The sequence below is a fragment of the Megalops cyprinoides genome, chromosome 21 (genome assembly GCF_013368585.1).
Source record: "Megalops cyprinoides isolate fMegCyp1 chromosome 21, fMegCyp1.pri, whole genome shotgun sequence".
NCBI lineage: Eukaryota > Metazoa > Chordata > Actinopteri > Elopiformes > Megalopidae > Megalops > Megalops cyprinoides.
The window spans coordinates 16,825,457-16,843,326 of NC_050603.1; the positions used below are offsets into that span (position 1 = coordinate 16,825,457).

General features: G+C 44.9%; 1 protein-coding gene across 1 annotated transcript in view; it reads left to right on the plus strand.

Annotated features, from left to right (window-relative positions):
* Positions 1-396: 396 nt before the first annotated feature.
* Positions 397-17,870, plus strand: part of LOC118768929 (E3 ubiquitin-protein ligase znrf2-like) — a 30,587-nt gene continuing 13,113 nt past the window's right edge. The window contains exon 1 of the mRNA XM_036515906.1: positions 397-1,594. Within this exon, the coding sequence (XP_036371799.1) occupies positions 1,165-1,594 (430 nt within the window). The 5' untranslated portion in view covers positions 397-1,164. The remainder of the gene's footprint in view (positions 1,595-17,870) is intronic.

Here is a 17,870-nt window from a genome sequence, read left to right on the forward strand (position 1 = left end):
AATCGTGCCATCCGACATATATAGATGCATTTTGCTTAATGTAGCATGTTTACAATAAAACATTGTATCCCGCAGCTTTTATGTAGAATTTGGGAGAATACATCGCAGTGCAACGCTTGCTTGCAATTATTGCACACCATTCAGTTTAACTGCAGCTGACGCATTTAAAAGTTTTTTCACGCTTTTAAATGGCGCGTTGTTAGCCTCGATATCTGACAAGCAACACAACGGATTACACCACGACAGAACCACTGTGAAGAGTAAAATGCAGTTCATAGGCGTTTTAGCATTGCCAGCAACAAGACATGTCGAGAGGAGGGGGCAAATTGTCGAAAGACTGAATGCAATTTTGAGAGGAGGGTTCATATGATACAGCAGACTTGCAGCACAATGACATCTGAATGTCTCCATGCACATAATCAGAGATTATAGGATCTACCTCTACAGTCGCCAGTGTTATTGTTGATGTTGCTGCGTTCGTGTCCCTCTATCGCTGACGTCACCTGACGCACGAAGAGAGGGAGGGTAGTCAATGCCTTCCAGTCGACAACCGGTCCGCAAGTCCTGGGCTGCACAAGCGGACTTACTTCTTTCTCAACAGTTTTGTCGTTTTTTTTTTTCTTTCGCACACCATCTCCCTCCGGTCCTCTCAACACATCAAAGCTTCCACCCCCCTGTGACAGTTTGTATGCCTGTAGTCGCGCAGGAAGGAATTGTAAGGACTGCCATTTCACTTTCTCACTAAAAGACGAGGTATGGCGGAGAAGACGTTTCTAAGAAAACCAAAGCGAATTAACGTTGAGACAAAACGATCAACTTTTACCCGAAAGGCTGCAAGAGCTGAAGTACAACTCGTACACGTGGAGTATCGTCGTGACACATATTTAACACTTTAAAGTGTTGTTAGATTTCGTTTGTTCTCGCATGTAACATTGTTTCCACTGGTTGTCGGTTTGTTTTGGTCATCTTTTTTTATGTTGGCTGAGTATGGGAGTTCAGTTATGACTTTCCTTTTTCCCACGTTGTTTTTGTGGAGAGTGTTTGGAATTCTGCTCCTCGCGTCCCGTGCCCTTTAAATCACGCACGGCAAAACTTTTCAGTTGGACAGCTGGAGTGATATTGACAGCAAGTAATCGGTGGAGATATTGGCATCGGGCTACAAAAATGGGGGCAAATCAGAGTAGCCCAGCCGCCAGTGGCCGGACCAGAGCTTATTCGGGCTCGGATGTGCCCTCTAATACTACCGCCAGTAACGGTAACAGCAGAACTGCCGCCATGGCTATGAGGTACCATGCTTACGGTGCCTCGTCTCACGGGGCCGCGGGAGCCACGTCGGCCGCGACCCAGCATCTCGGCCACAGAACGAGATACACCGGGGGCAGCGGAGGGGGTTCGGGGACGAGGCCCCAATCACTCCACCAGTCTGGCTTCAGCAACGTTGGCAACAGCGGTGGAACCTACAGCTCGCACGAGTCCGGCAGCAGCACCCCAGAAGAGACGACCGGCGAAAGTGACACGTCGAGCAGAGGGCAGGGGGCTCCCCGGCTGCTGATCGGCTCGTTACCTGCTCACATATCACCCCATCTCTTTGGAGGTAAGACATTGCACGGTGAGGCCACAAGCGATTGTCTTTTGTTCTCAGGTCAGACTCACTTAGCTAAAGTTGCAGTATTTTGCGTAGAATTGGGACAACAGCTATAAAACGGTTTCTAACGAACTCAATTTACAAGAGTAGACTAGCTGACATCTAATGGTTGCTTTCAGTTTTATTGAAGGGATCAAAGTGCACCATGATTGGCCTATATTATTGTACAGGTGTTACCGATTCGCACTTTCAAGGAAATAGCCAGCTAACTAGCTACTCTCCTTGGAGATAAATTGCAGGGAATACATTTACATTACGCGCAGAGATAGACAAATAGGAGTTAGCTAACCAATAAATGCTTATATCTGTAAAGACAAACGGTATTGTAACTATCTAGCAAGACTAGAATTTAGTGAAAAGTACTACTGTGGACAGGTGAGGGTTGGACGTGGACCACTTGTTGGGTTGGAAGTGAGTGTTCGAGGAGAAATTGACTGACTTGCTAACTCTGAAGTCGGTACCTCAGTGCGAGTTTTATTGTTTTTATTTTATTGTTTTCTTGTTTGTTAATTATCGACAGTTTTGGTTTTGCCGCAAGAGATTCCAAATATTCCGATTAAACTTGGAAACAATATCCTATAAATAGCTGGATATTGAAATCTAGTTTGAGAGATCGTTAGATATTGAGCCTCTCAATCTTGAGTGACAGCTGACATATGTTTATGGAGCAGAATCGTTTGTATCTGTTGATCCAACAATCATTAATAGGCTACATTATTTACGCCCATTGAGGTTATGAATGAATGCGGAACAGGTGAATGAGACTAATACCTTCACTATCGGCTGTCAATTAGTGCTTCAGTTGTAAGTGTTGGTGGAATCTGTTGTTTGTGTTATTTTTTAGATTAGAGTAGGATTTTTCTGAATTGCGTAGTTCAGCTGACGGAGCACTTATATAGTGAGTGGTATGCTCTTCGATATCTGGTTGTCCGTAGCATTGAACGATTATTTAACATTGATCTAAAGAAAGAAATATATTTACTTTTCTTTTATGTAACTGTTCACCAATATGGACAGGTGATGGAATTGGTGATTTTGTCTGTTACAGTTGTGTCCATGGTGACTAAACGCCTTATCGCTTACACGTAGGCCTCCTGTCTGCATGGGTGGGTTCTAGGAACCATACTCCTGGTAAAACAGTAATACAGTTTCAGTGAATCTTTAACACTTTGCACTAATCCAAACTCCTCCAAATTACCCCAGGGGATAGTTGCACAGTGGTAGCACTGTCCTAAGGAAACAGCACCTACAGTATGATGCATCTTGCAACTTTACCGAACATTGCATACTGAATTAACCTAGTTTCATGTAACAAGCATGTCAGTGTATGCAGACTGTAGTTGAAGTATGTACCATGCAAAAGAGAGAGACCGAAATGCCTGATTCTGTCAGCCCACAGAGCAGTTTGCTCATAACTTTGCTTAACAAATGAAAACATACTGTGCTCGGGTACTTGCATGACAGGGTGAATTCAGTCAGCAAAACACAGTGTTGTTAAATAAAGGTACTGATGGTAGACTCTAGATTTAGCACAGCAGTACCCTAGCCTCTGTAAACCATATTGAGTGTGACTTGGGGTTTGTCTGTTGACCTTGCCTGAGTTTTCCTTACTTTCAGTGGGCTTAGTCTATGAGCCAAACCTAATATTCGCTTATATATTTTTCAAAGGGAAGAACAGCTTTGTGCTGAGATTGAATTGTTGCATAAATGTAACAGCGCATTAATGTGCTGTGTTTCTGAACAGGAGAGGAACAGCTTTGACCGTTGTTGTAACTGTCATGAAACTTGAATAATGCAGATACTTATGCTGGAAGGAAGATTAATTTGGTGTGTGGGGGGGAAAAAAAAATCCACAGCGAAATATGTCAACAGTTGTAGAGACTGAAAATATTGCCTGAAGCATGTATTTATTACCATCAGCATATTTGAAAAGCACTAGATCTGGTGGCTGTTGTTAAATTGGCAATACAGATGGGGATGCAATAGATGACCCTGACAGCTTTGTCCAATTTTAAACATTCTGGACTTTAATTGCATGGAATTGAGTTGTACATCAAGCAGTTATTCTCTCATGTTGCGGGGACATGCCAAATTTTATTTATCAGCATAATAACCTTTCAACTAAAAGCCAACCATGGAAACAGAGAAGGAAATATAGGGAAGTTAGGTGTGCATTATGGTTTGTCTGTAGCCCATCTTCATTCTTAAACTATAACCCAAACAAGATAAGGCCCAGATAATAAACAGATAATTTACCGTGTCACATGCTTTTTGCTTCCCTAGGGGCTCTAACCTGTTTCTCAAAGTAGAGCAGAAGTCCATGTACATGTAGGTTAGTAGATAAGGAGATCCATAACACTTTTCATATTTGGACAGGGTGAAAACCTATTTATGGTTCATAAAGGCTGGTTATTATGGAAATTTAATTTTCATTCCCTCTCTACATCAGTATTATCTTACATAATCTCAGCATATTTGCTTAGTAGACAGCTTTACCTGAGGTGATGTGCATAGAATATTAAGCAGGTATACAGTATATGTCTGGGTAGCTAATTGAAACAATCTAGGCTGAGTACGAACAACAGTAGCCCATCCAGTATTTAGACCTAACAATATGACCACAAGCCCACTTCCTCTAGCATGACACCTCAAAGGGTTCCGTTAATTTAGCTTTCAGTAGCTGTGTGTTGGGTGTTGTCCATAAGAAACCCACTGTTACTGGCTTACAGGCCTCAGCCATGCTACACCACCAAATATTCTCTATGCTTCCTGCCAGCTTTGTTTTTATTTTACAAGCCATTCAAGAGCATAGTCAATGTAATCACTTCAGTCATTGAAAATGCAAGCAATTGAAACGGAACCAGTGGGAGAGCTCTTGTTCTGACCAGTGTACCCTTCAGTGACCTCGACCAGTTCAAATCATCACTGCCCCTCCAGGTCTCTGTGTGCTGCGAGTGTCTGTTTCATTTCCTTTTCAAATACAGAGGGGGACGACTGCCTGCCCCTTTGTTGAATGGTCAGATTTTACGTCAGAATATCACCCTTGGGCAGTGGAATCTCTTGGGGACCTGCTGGCTGTATGAATCATATTGCTTGTGTTACCCCTGACCTCAGAAGGACTGAAGTACCAGGTAGTGACAGACATTAGACTTTCTTAGTACGGGGTAGAGGGTGTGGTTATTGAGGAAAGACAAGGTCCTCCTGATTTTTCTTTTTGTATGTTTTGCTGGAGCGTGCTGCTGATTATCCAGACTGTCCACAGTTTACTTCCACGTGGTTGATCTGGAGCTCTGATAGTGAATGGAGGTTGCTACGTGGAGAGCACAGTGTGCTGCAGTGACACAGTTCAACACCACAAGAAGACCTCTGTTCAGGGAATCCCCCAGAATACATACAAAAGTGTGTGTGTGTGTGTGTGTGTGTGTGTGTGTGTGTGTGTGTGTGTGTGTGTGTGTGTGTGTGTGTGTGTGAGAGAGAGAGAGAGAGATTATAGATGAGAAAGCTTGGCAGCTCTGAGCCAACAGGGAAAATAGAGAAATCGAAGACGCTTTAATCATCTACTGCTGAAGGAACGTCCTCATCATCACCTTCATCAATTACACTCCTGTCAGCCGACGCATTGGTTGGCTCTCGGAGAGTAGCTTGATGAAGGGGCATACCGCAGGGCTGAGAGTGTCTGATTCCTGCCCCAGGGGAAACATCTGGCTGTCAGCCCTCTCTGAGGCCCACACACGGAGTGCCCAGAGCTACTGATAAGGCCAAATCCTCAGTTAGGATCACCATCATCCATCAGACCGGATCCCCTTAAAGACGTGCACCAAGCCAGTGAATGCACACGATGATCACCACTGTCTTTGTGGCCATCGTTATCCTTCTCATCTTCATCACTATGATCACCTTCATCATCCTCCACTCTCTTTTTACAACTTTGGTCTTTTGCTGTGGATGTACAGAGAACGGTTGAAATACAAGTGAAAATGCATTTCAGTCATTCCTTGGAGTGGGAGGGGAAGTGGACACATTTCGACAGTGTTTAGCCTGCATGTAGGCTAGTATAATTTTAGCACTATGTCTTGCAGACGCCCAAAATGGCTTCCGTTTGCTTGTGTATTTACTACCCAGCTGATGCTAAAGTGACATGACTGGGTGGGGCTTTGTGGCAATTTTTTGGGAAGGTAAACATGAATTGTTAAGTAAATACATGTATCATTTAGGCCAAGCCCAGCAGTGCAGATGTACCACAAACCTTGCAGCAGCTGTTGGATTGTGAGCCCTTATCGTTTGGAATTGTGGGAAATGTTGGTCCAAAGGGGATGGGTTGACAGCTCCATGCAGAAGACCCCTCAGTCTGACTGTCATGCGGCAGCTGCTTCTATCTTGTGACTCCCTCGCATGCGTTCTTTAAATATAAGCCAAGAATGTAAATGCGTTATGGTTATCAAGCCTGTTGCAGCAGTGATCAGAGTCCACAGTTAAAAACGCATTTACCTAGACAATCATTTCCACCATCATGTGAGCGCTTTAGTGCCTCAAGATGAAATAGAAAATGCTGTTAAGTTGTGAAAGAGAAAGCTGCCTCAAATTAGTTTTGTATGTTGAGGAGATAGATTGGATTTTCAATCAGCTTTCCCCCTTAGTGAGGAAAGAGAGGTATGCAAGCTGAGAAAGGAACATCATCATTAATTTAAATTGTTGAGAAAATGGAAAGATTCTCCGCAGCCCAATGTGGGATTAATTGCATGTTTTTCTTTTTCTCTTTCATCTTCTGCAACTCTAGATGAGGTAATGCAGGAATGGATCCCTATACATCAGAACTCTTGTGTTAAAGAATCATCAGCACTCTGTTCACCTTTTATGCTGATACCTCATTGCAGTGTTCTGCAGACATAATTCATGACAATAGGGTTTTGTCATCATATTGTATGAACTGGCTAAAGTTCTGTTCATTTTTCACTTTCAGAGTTAAGCAAGTGTTTAACATGTGGTGAGCTGGCTCTCCAGTCACTGAAATGAACACAAAAACAAGGCTAAAATAAACCCCACCAAAAACTCCTCTTTAAATTTGTCATTCAAATCATAGGAAAATGTAGATGAGAGTTCTCTGATCTCTCTGTTCACCAAGACCTCGGTCAAAGACTTGACCGCAAAGTAGTAAAAAGGGGTGAAAGATGGAGGGATGATAGGAGGAGAAGGAGTGAGGAAGTGAGAGCGACGTGCCTTGTGACAGCGGTGGTGTGGCAGGTAGGAAGCCAGTGAGAGTGTGGTGACTGAGGCATGCTGGGTAGATGGGAGGAGAGAGAGAGGGTGAGATGCTTTGCGTTGCGCACGGCGTGCTGGGTCTTGCGGTGAGATACCTGCGGCACTGGCAGCGTGCCTCACCTGCCCGTTGCCACACAACATCCTCCCATTCCCCTTTCCCCCCTCCCTCCCGCAGTCCCTGAGCATTGATTGGCCCTCAGGAGGAAAAGCGTTGCCTGTTAAGTGCCTGGCACAAATGAATGCGTAATTAAAATTGATAGTCATGAAAAGCACACCTTTCGAGTAATGCGGGCGTGGTGCAGAGGACCTGCAGAGGCAGCTGCAAGTGGTGATTCAGGAGAGGTTTCTGTCTATGATTTCTATTTCAGTTGCATTAAAAAGCGTGACACACGCTGACAGATAGTGGGGTTTTGTAGTTGTTTGCTTTTCTTTTATGTGCCAGGCTTTGATTGATTCCCATTACGACCCTTGTCCACCTCTCTCATTAATTCAGCACCAGTGCATCACTTTTGTGAAAGCCGCTGTAGCTTTATGAGCTACGGCGGTGATGACAGAGGTTTGGCGAGGGGGTTGCCGGCGCTAATGAAACCGGATCCCGTAATTAACGTGAGGTGCACATTGTCGGCCGCCGCCGTCCCCCTGTGAGCCCCCTCCCCCTCCCCCCGCCCACCGTCATGTGAGACGCCAGAACATCTGCGCACAGGCCCGATCGGCGCGCGTTAACCCCCGGGTTCGCGCTGAGTCATACACGCTTTTCATCAAACTCAGTGCTCCATAAAGCCCCGCTCAGGTGAGCGATTGCAGCTGGGAGACAGTCAGACGGGGGGAACAGGGAGTGGTGATTTAAAGGCCCCGTCTGTTTCAAGGCTGTTGCAGAGCCAACAGGGAGTAGGTGAGGCTGCGGTGGAGCTCGCTGACTTAGAAGAGCCATGCTGCATTTTTCATTGCACTCATTTTACTTCAAACAGTGTCTCATGTATGCACATAAATACATGATAATGGTCATTGTTAAGCTGTTAGTCTCTGACTGTTACAGAAAACAAAAATATCTGCACCAATGCTTATATGAGGGCTGAGAGCCCCCAGCCACCTTAGTGGACTGTTGAAATAGTCTTAGTAGGAAGTGTGTTTGTCTGAGCAGTGGAGCAGTTCCCCAGTAGCCAGAGAGTGTAAGAATGCGAAGGGGGGGTCACAGTGTGCCTCCTGAAATCCTCAATGTCTGGATCTGATGAGCGGGGTCAAGCCTCACTGGCTTGAACAGGGGGTCAGGGTGGGACAGGGGGGTCCAGCTGTGGCCTGGGGTGCAGTATGTGTGCATGTGTGTGTGTGGCGTCTGGTCATGCCCGTCTTGAGGTCAGGGGGGGCACCGCAGCACCAGAGTGAAATGCCGGTCAGGAGAAGGTCACAAGCTGTGTTTGCTGTCTTGTGTCAACAGCGCGTCGCCCTCCCAGCTGCCGCTCCTCTTCAAGACTCTCAAGACCGGCCTCCCCTCCCGCAGCTCACGTTCTCCCGTTTTCTCTCTCTGCATCGGTCACATGACGCTTATTTTGATGCCAGCCAATGAGGGTAGCAATGTAGCATTGCAGTAAGGATTGGTGCTCGTAACTGAAAGGTTGCTGGTTCGATTCCCCGCTGGAGTGCTGATGTTGTACCCTTGGGCAAGGTACTTGGGCAGTTGCCTCAGTAAAATATTCCGCTGTCTAAATGGATAATGTAAAAATTGTAACCTATGTAGGTTGTTCTGGATAAGAACATCCTGTTGAATGACAATAATGTAACATTTCATCATTTCAACATTTCTTTCATCCACTGAGTGAGAGGAATTGGTGGGTACAAAATGAAGAGGCACAGCGTAGAAATGCTCTCCCTTTCACACACAGAATAAGACACATTTTGCTGGTGCACTGTGGCCATTTAAGGCTATCAACAGGTTGGCATCTTCTGCAGATAGCAGCCACAGAGACGCTTTCTTCCTTAACAGCATGACCAGCTGATGTTGCACAAACAAATGCTTTGTGTGAGGTGTTTTTGCCTTGAATGAGTCCGTGCTCCTGAAGCAATGCGCTGAACCTCAGAGGGAAAACTTGCACCATGTATATATGCTAATTCAGATACCATCGATACACTGCTGGTGAAGATTGTTCGTTTATTACTTGTTTATTGCACATTTGTTGTAGAAGTTGAACTGTATGCTCTGGTCTGGTCTCTCTCTGCTTGTTTATTTTTAGTGTGGGGGAGGCTCGACGTGTTGCTCACCCGCAGCCTGTAAACAGAGTGGTTTAACAGCAGGGAGCTGCCTGGGAGGGCCAGGCTGGAGCCTCACAAACTGCCTACAGAACGCCAGTGTGCATGTGCCTGATACAGCAAGGTCTTGAGGTGCTTTAAAGTATGATTTTTATCACGATTAAGGTGCGTGTTACAAAGGGCGTGCCAAGATTGTTCGGGTGATTCATGTGTCTAGCTGTCTAGCCTAAATTTGGCAGGGGCTAAAGAAGAATTTTATTTAAAAACACACACTGTGTGCAGTACAACTCTGTGCCTCATTTAGTATATAATTGTTTGTATTTAATTCCAGTCATTCACATGAGCAATTAATATGCTGTGCTGTAGATGCATTTATTTATGGTATCGGACACAGGGATAGTTTAGATTTTCTTGTTCACTTCTGTATGAAGTCATGGGTTAAGGCAGATAGCAGCGGTTAGTCTATAATAGAAGAAATAAAAACAGCATATGGTATGATGTTTGAATGTAGGTCTACGTTGTTCTTGGTTTTCAGCAGTGCATTTCTGTTTTTTTCTTCTGTATTAATGAAATTAGTTTCCCAAAAATAAAATGGAAATCATGTTGCAAAGCTGAGCCGTCACATGGAAGACCCACTGTCATGGCTTTAAGCCGTACATGTGGCACGTCTGTAAGCCGCAACACATACTCTCAGGCATGTAAAAGCACACTAAAAATAGCGCCAGCCTCAGCTGGGCTTCATTTCACTACAAGCGCTAAGGCTTCCCGCTCATTGCCTCAGTAAAAATAGTTGAATGATTTAGAGCCTCTGCGTTGATGAGAGATCAAGTTTATTCCTGAAACCGTGTACGGAACGGCAGTAATGTTTTGGAACATATAAGTGCGTCTGTTCCAGTACTTCACTAAAGACTGTTTGGGAACATCTTGGAGATATTATGTGTTGGTTCCTATAAATGTCTTGACCGGTGCATCACCTAATGTCAGTGTCTCGTGACGCGACACTTGTTGCTGTTTGTCGGTAACAGGTCGAGGTCCTGCTCCACAGTGCTCTCCGCTCTCTCTGTCTGCCTTTCACTCCCTCTCCCTCTACCCTCGCTCTCTGCCTCCTGCCTCCTGCCTTTTAGACTTTCTCTCCTTTCCGCTCTCTCTCTCTCGCTTCCTCCCCTCCTCTCTCTTTCTCTCCCTCTCTGTCTCTTCCCCCGTCTGTGTCTCTCTCGCTCCCTGTGACACAGAGGGAGAGGGAAACGGAGAGAGTGTTTGCCGTGCCCTAATCTATCTCGTTTTTTCCAGGGAACGGAATGTTCTTTGACTGGCTGCTGCGAGTTAAACCTAAGGATTCCCCCTCGCCAGTGTGTGTGTGTGTGTGTGTGTGTGTGTGTGTCATTGCGGCGGCTGCAGGGCTTCACTCAGTCTGAACGATGGAGCACAGCAGTGTTTCTCTGGAGCGGAGGACAGGGAGCAGGAGAAGGAGGGGCGGAGGGTTGTTTGGGTCAAAGTTAATCTCGGTCGAGCCAGTGAAATAACACAGCACGTCAGCATTACTGAATTACTCAGATAGCCCGGGGCGGCCTCCCGGTGTCTCCGATGATGCTGGGAACCGGACCAATCCCCCGCAGGGCAGCAGCACTGCTCTGTCATATTCAGGGCTACAGCCTGGAGTCAGAGTCAGGACCCTGGGCTTCCAGGAGAGGCGTAGGTTCAAATCCTGGAAGTGACATTGCTCAGAAAAGTTTAGTTGGTTTGTATGGATGGTATTCATTGGTTGTATGGATGTGCTGAGAAAGATTTTTTTTTTATCAGTATTGTTCAGTTATGTTAATTTTAAAATCTCAGAACCCCACAGAGAATAGCTTGCTTGTTGCGCAGCAATGAATCATTTGTCATCCTGGAGGAATAGTGTGCAGAGTTATATATGACTGCCACTGGGTCTTTTTCTCCATCATTCTCCCATGTCTCCCTTCACTCGGTGTGTGTTGTCCCGCTGCACTCTCCCACAGCCATGGAGAGGGTTCTGATGGAGACGGTATCCATGCGCTGCCTTCTGCTGTCTCCCTGGTGTAACTCAATCTGCCTTGATGAGCTAATCCCGTGTCATGTCGGAGTCTTGTTCTTTCCCGGATGTTGGCTGACCTGCTTTTTCCTTCTAATCTTTGTTTAATCCAAGCTGCCGCAGATAGAGCAGGTACGCGAACTGAAGTCACTTCCCTGTCTTTGCTGTTGGTTTTGTGTCATGTGTAGCATGCGTGTTAATTTTATCAGTCGGAGTCTGGTGAAAAGAGAGTCCATGTGGCTGATTTTGCTCATACTGTGAAGTGGTTTTGGCTGTAGTGCTGGAGTGTGTTGGCCCGTTGATTTCGATTCAGGGCACATTGTGTTAAACCAGAGAGAGAGATTCAGAGAACATTACGTTAAGACACACACACACACACACACACAGAGAGAGAGAGAGAGACAGAGAGAGAGAGACAGAGAGAGAGAGACAGAGAGAGAGAGACAGAGAGAGAGAGACAGAGAGAGAGAGACAAAGAGAGAGAGACAGAGAGAGAGAGAGATTCACAGAACGCTATCTTAAGACACTGAATCGACATGACATCGACACATGAATCGATCTAAAACACATTTTTGCACTTAAACGCCTGTAACCCCGCACTCCTCTTCCAACTCCAACTTCCAACCATATCCTATATTGGGAGAGTGAACCACTTCATCGAAGACTTGTAGTGACTTGAAACCAATGCCCAGGTGTGTTTACAAACATAGAACAACAGCGAGTGCACAAAAACTGCATACATTTTGAACCTTAACATGTGAGTATGTACAAGGCCCTGTTGTCTAATTAAAAGCAAGTATGCTCTGTCAAGAGGCTTCATTCATAAAGAGCTAACCAAATAACCCTTTGGTTATCTCAGTGGTTAGCACTGGCTTAAGTTGCCTCCACTTTTACATATTTTTCATGATTGGAAGAGGTAGCTGTAGGACTCTCATGTATTTTATCTGTCAGTGCCACCTGCTGCTCTAATATAAAGTCATAAGTGAGCTCATTACAGCATGGTTTCTTTTAGTTAAGCATAGCTCTTGATGGGAACAGTAGCGTTGCCTAATGTAACTGAATGGGACACCAGCCTCTGATCTGCTGATGTAATGCACTGTGGCTCTTTTCAGTGGAGGAGGATGGTTCCTGTGGGACTTCTCGAGCAAGTCCCGTTCTCCTCTGTGGCTACATGAAGCAGACCATTAAGCTCACTTCTCGTTAATCAAATTAGCGCTCTGTCACAGTAAACACGGGTTCCTCTCTCTAACCACCCTTCCCCCCCCGACTGCGTCCGTCCCTTCCTCCAGCAGACCACCGAGGCCAGCCTGTCTCTTAACGTGCTGTCTCCCGTCAGGCTCGGTGATTGCTCCTGATGTAATTGGATTTTGCCGCACGCTCGGTGTGTGGCGTGTGTGGGCGGCGAGCGCTTGCCCTGCATCTGTTTGATTGATACCCCGCCCCCTCACTCTCACTGACTCACCATTGTCAATGAAGAGAAGGTAGAAGGAGCAGAGCGCTCACTGCTGTGCTAAAATGATGTTGTGTTCAGCTCCAAATGGGGCTCCAGTGATCTGACAGAGTCAGGCATGGAATTCTTCAAAGTTTTCTTGATGTTGTTGTAAATGTATTTCTTGACCGCAATTCCACAGATCCAGAAGAATTTGCCTTGCTATATCTTACATTACATTACATGCTTTTAACAGTGTCAGACCAGGCTGACAACACACACAGACCAGTGAGTGTGAGCATAACACCATTCAAGCCGTACCTCACGTTAACTTGTGCAGCCTGATGAAACAATGGAAGCCAAGTACACTAGTTGCTATAACACATAATCCAAAATACACAATACTACATGTAAAATAAACATCAAATCCTGTAGGTAGCAGGTGTTCGGGGGCAGGGATTGAGGAGACATATCCTTGTCATTTCTTTTGGTGGAGTACAGCAGTGCTGAAGTTTGTACAGTGGTATGCACAGCTGTGAAGTTGAGATGCAGATCTCCAATACTGAGGTCAGCAGATTTTTTAAGATAAAAAGAATGGCTTCTCCATGGACAGTGTAGCTAGTGTGTTTTTTCAGTGAAGTCTCACATTGGACCAAGCAGAAAGTTGTGTAAGAGTGTAGTTTGAGTGGCCAGAGTCATTGCTAAGCTGAGTGGAAAGTTGTAGCTGTGTTTTTCTGGACTGGTTGAAGAGCAGCCAGCAGTCCTGGCCTGTTCTGGTCCTGCTGAGGTAAGTATAATCTAGCATGGTTTAAGCGTAGTAGGACTAAACTCTTGGCTGTGTTTTTCACTGGGGTCATCAAGGCCGTGTATCTGGGAAATGTGTATCTGGCCAAGCACCGTGTATTTGGGATAAAGCATAGTTATCCATTCATTAGTGGGCATCTTTTCAGTGTTATTATTGTTTATTTATTTTGCCGTCACTCTAATCCCAAGTAATGTGCAGGCCTAACGTGGCATACTGTGTTAAATGCCTATTACAGGAGCAACAACTCCACAGGTACAGAGCAGACAGATTGAAAGCAAACAGACATCAGGCTTAAAGATAGTATGAAAAGGACACAACGGTAAAAACATGCTGCCTATCCATTATCTGTAAGAGCAGGCATTTACATTTTGCTAAAGTTGTAATAGAGCCCATAATAACAATGATCTATAAAGCCGTTTTTACCATAAATTATAGTGTCTGCAAGGTACCACACAGTGGGCAGTGTTCACTGACAACACAATGAACCTGCCCAACAGTGATATGTAGACTACTTGAAACTGCTGGTTAGACTACCTGACAGTTGTGTTTTTAGCTGGAATCAGGGGGTGGTGAGTGATTCTGCCCTTCTGAGGATTACTTTTGGGATCATTCTATTGCCACATGATTTAATGTGTCTTTAGGGCTATGACTGTCTTGTGTCACAATTATAATATTTTATAGGATACTTGAGTAGGCATAAAAATGGCAAATAATTACAGCATTGGATAATCTAAGTCTTAAAAACTGTTCACGATATGAACCGAATTTTGAAGAGACACATTTCCAGAATCTCCGAAATGGTCATTGCAAAGTCAGTCCTGTTTCACAGGGACCTGATCATTCCACCAGTGGAGGGTATGTGACGAAAAGGCAAGTTAGGGATTTGTGCCCATCGAGGGGTAGAGCAACAGATGTTGCTGAGCCTACAATGTGAACGGTGAATAGGGGACAAACTGGTTATGCTGACTTAACATCCTTTCTCGGCGGGCAACTGTGGGTGTGGAGCTGAATAACATTGTTGGCTCCAAAGGCAAATAACCCACTGTGATAGAAAAACAGACAAGCTCCTCAAGATGTTGATGACATGAATGACAGCAGTAACATCGACCGTACAATTATAACATGAAGTACAGAGGAATAATGTGCAAGTACTTCACTTAAAACACAATTGTTTTCTGACATTTAGCAAAAGCCATTCATGAAGCAAAAACTGGGTGTGGCTCTGTTCGTTTTCATGGCCAAAGCCTGAGCCATTTGCCTTGAGGCGAGCGAGCTATTTCTGAAGTAAAAAAAAAAACAAAAAAAATGTGCGGGGGTCAAAGGCTCTGTTTTTCTCCATCTGACTTGGCCTTTGTGAAAATGTTCCCGTTGATTATCGTGCCCACTTCCCCCTGTCCTTCCCCCAAAATGTCACCGCTTTGTTTTGGGTGATGTTATCGGGGAAATATTAAGGGGAATGAAATGAAGCTATTCAGAAAACCGTTGGATCGGTTGGAAGTCCCCGCAGCGTTTCTTCTACTGTACTGCGTTAGTCACATGGGGCCTTGCCAAATCTTCCGCAGGAGTTTCCAGTATGTAGCCTACAATTAGGCGTAATCCTTTCAGTTACATTACCTGGAATCACCTTTTTCAGTTGAAGTGTTTGCGCTGTGAACAGGCGGTCCCGGCATTTACAATACAATGTGTTCCTGGGAACACTGTGATAAAGTGAATCTGAACTGAACTGAAACCTACTTTCCCACAGAAGCAATGGGTGTAAGCAGGGATTACATTGCTGAACGCAGGCTAGATAAATATGGTATGAAGTAAAATATTCATGACATATGAATACTGTATAAATGTTTGTACTGGGCATTTACATTTGCTTACATTTAAAGCACAGTATAAATATTCAGTAATGTGACATGCACTGTATGATGGTATGGGTATGACAGGACATGAAGAGATGTCATAAACACAGACTAGTGTTGAGTGGATCAACCTAACATGGGGGCTGCCTGATTCCTGGTTATTTGAACTTTCTAAAGACCTCCTGCAATGGCTCCACAGTCCCCTGTGGTGTTTGCAGACCACCCCTTGCAAACCCTTGATTTAAACACAGTGTTAGGCTGGTTTACGCAATTTCCTCCTTCCTGCTCTCAATATCAGTCCCACTAAATTCATTGCCTTTAGCAGGAAAAAGGGGATTGCACATTTGTTGCTGAACTCTGAAAATAGATCTTTCTGTGGCTGTGATTTAATTATGGTTTTGACACATCAGTGGCATGGTGGGATTTCACAGGCAGCCTGCTGAAGATGCTGTGTCTCTGTATGAGATTTTTCATCGCCTCACACAGGAGCTCATCACTCACAGTGAAGCTGCCGTCACCTCACCGAGACATTACCGCTTTAATAAAGTTTGGCTTGGCATTCTGCCTGAAGAGGTTGTTGAATGCTGTAGTTTTATTCTGCAAACCAAAGAAGTTTACACACTGGTCTGGGGGCTTTCCTTGCGAAATTTGTGTCACGGACACAATGCGTCTGAAGTGCTTTTTTAAAAGTAAACCTGTGCACACTTCAGCTTTGTTTGCAGTGGTGACTGTGTTTGAAGCTAGAAGGCTGAACCAAGTGAAATCAGTCAGTTGATCCCCCTTGGTAAACCAAGAGCTCCGCAAGTATCTGCCAATGGGAGAAATGGTAGCTCTGTGCATTTGACATGTAGAAATAAAAGGTTGAACTGGGGTTTGGGTCAACCTTAGAACAAACATTTGGGGAAATTTTCCTTTAATGTTCAAACCAGTCAGTTAATTTTATTTGTTATAGGGCATTTCTACAATGGAAATTGTTACAATACATTAAGCACAGTGTGTTTTTCCAGACACAATCAAAGAACATGGAGCCAATTGGAGAAAACTGGAAAATTATTCCCTGAACCCCAGGAAAAGGTGGCCAAGTGACTCCTAGAAAACAGTGAAATGTTAACAGGGCAGCGGCGTGAAATATCTTACATTTCATTGTATCTTGTGGCAGTTTAGAGGCCACAGGGATTGCACAGTGAGCTCCGGGGGCGGAGCTGCAGGAGTACTTGTTGCTCAGGTGGCATAAAGGACAGAGAGAGAGAGAAAGAGAGAGAGAGAGGATAGTGGTAGGAATAGAATGATGAGGCAATGCAGGTGCAGTGTGTCATGGGGAGGTGTAGCCTCAGCAAAGATGGCAGCGCACAAAAGCAGGCGAACAGTAAGGTTAGGAGCCTTGACCATGAAGGCTGTGTCCCTCAGAGCAGGAACTTGCTGAAAACAAATGGCAATCCTGCAAAAATTGAGACAACAAAAAGAACCATTCTTAGCACCAGAAACTGTCTGCAGCCAATCGCCACCATCCTCCTCAGTCTGACTATAAGGCCAAACATAAAGATAAGTTTTTAATCCACAATTAAAATTTAGATTCCCAGACAAAATTTTGTAGGCTAGTCCAGGAAATAGGAGTTCTAAGTGGGAAAAAAACACTTTTTTCTATTTTTGGAATGAAAGGGTTAAGTTCCATCCCCAGTGTCCATGGTCTGATAACTCCATAAGGGATGACCCAGCAGTGACTGACCAGGAGATGGACCAGTTATGTGTAGTTTGTACCAAAGCTAGTTACTGTTTAAATGTTTTTTGGCTTTGAACAATGACTAGCCTACAAACATCCATGCACTCGCAGTAGCTGCTGGAGCTGCACCCTGGTTAATTGTGTACTCTGTGTGTGCTGGGCTTTAAGCTACAAGCCACAGTCTATTAGTGTGAGTGACCAGCTGGCTGAGTCCCTCTCATCCTCTTTAGCAGACTGTCACAAACTGCGCAAACAGTCTGTCTTTAGTCCGTCCCATGCTCCTCTGCTGGTGCTTTCAGATGGAAGCAAAACCGTGCCCAGCTCAGGGAATGTTATCAGCTGGGCGCGTAATAGCAGAAATAAACTGAACAATCACTGACCAATGAATCAACCAAACGAATCAAACACCTTTTAATGATTCTTGCATCAGTTCTCCATCTCATTGTGCCTTTTCTCTTTGGGGTTTCAGAATGAAAATCAAACACTTCCTGGTCATAGGGCTGCCCATTTGCTGGGCACATTGAGATTAGGCTTGTGCTACACAGGCAGGCCTGTGTAATACAGGAACCACTCTGGGTCTTCTGAATATGAGTGTTTCATGTTTCACATCCCTTGTTTTATGCTTTATTCATTGCGCAACATTGAATGTAATGCACTATTTACTATATGCATAAGTACCTACGATGGAAGGTGCTGTCATTTTAATTTTGCACTTGTGGCAACCCCATCTGAACCACCTAAAGGAAATCCTGAGGTGTGGAAAGATGTAGGGGCGACAGGGAGGATGAGTCTCGAGGAGCATTAGGCTTTGACCCGGGAGACCTGAGACCTGCATTACCCTGTCATCACCCGTCTCTTCGGGCGATTA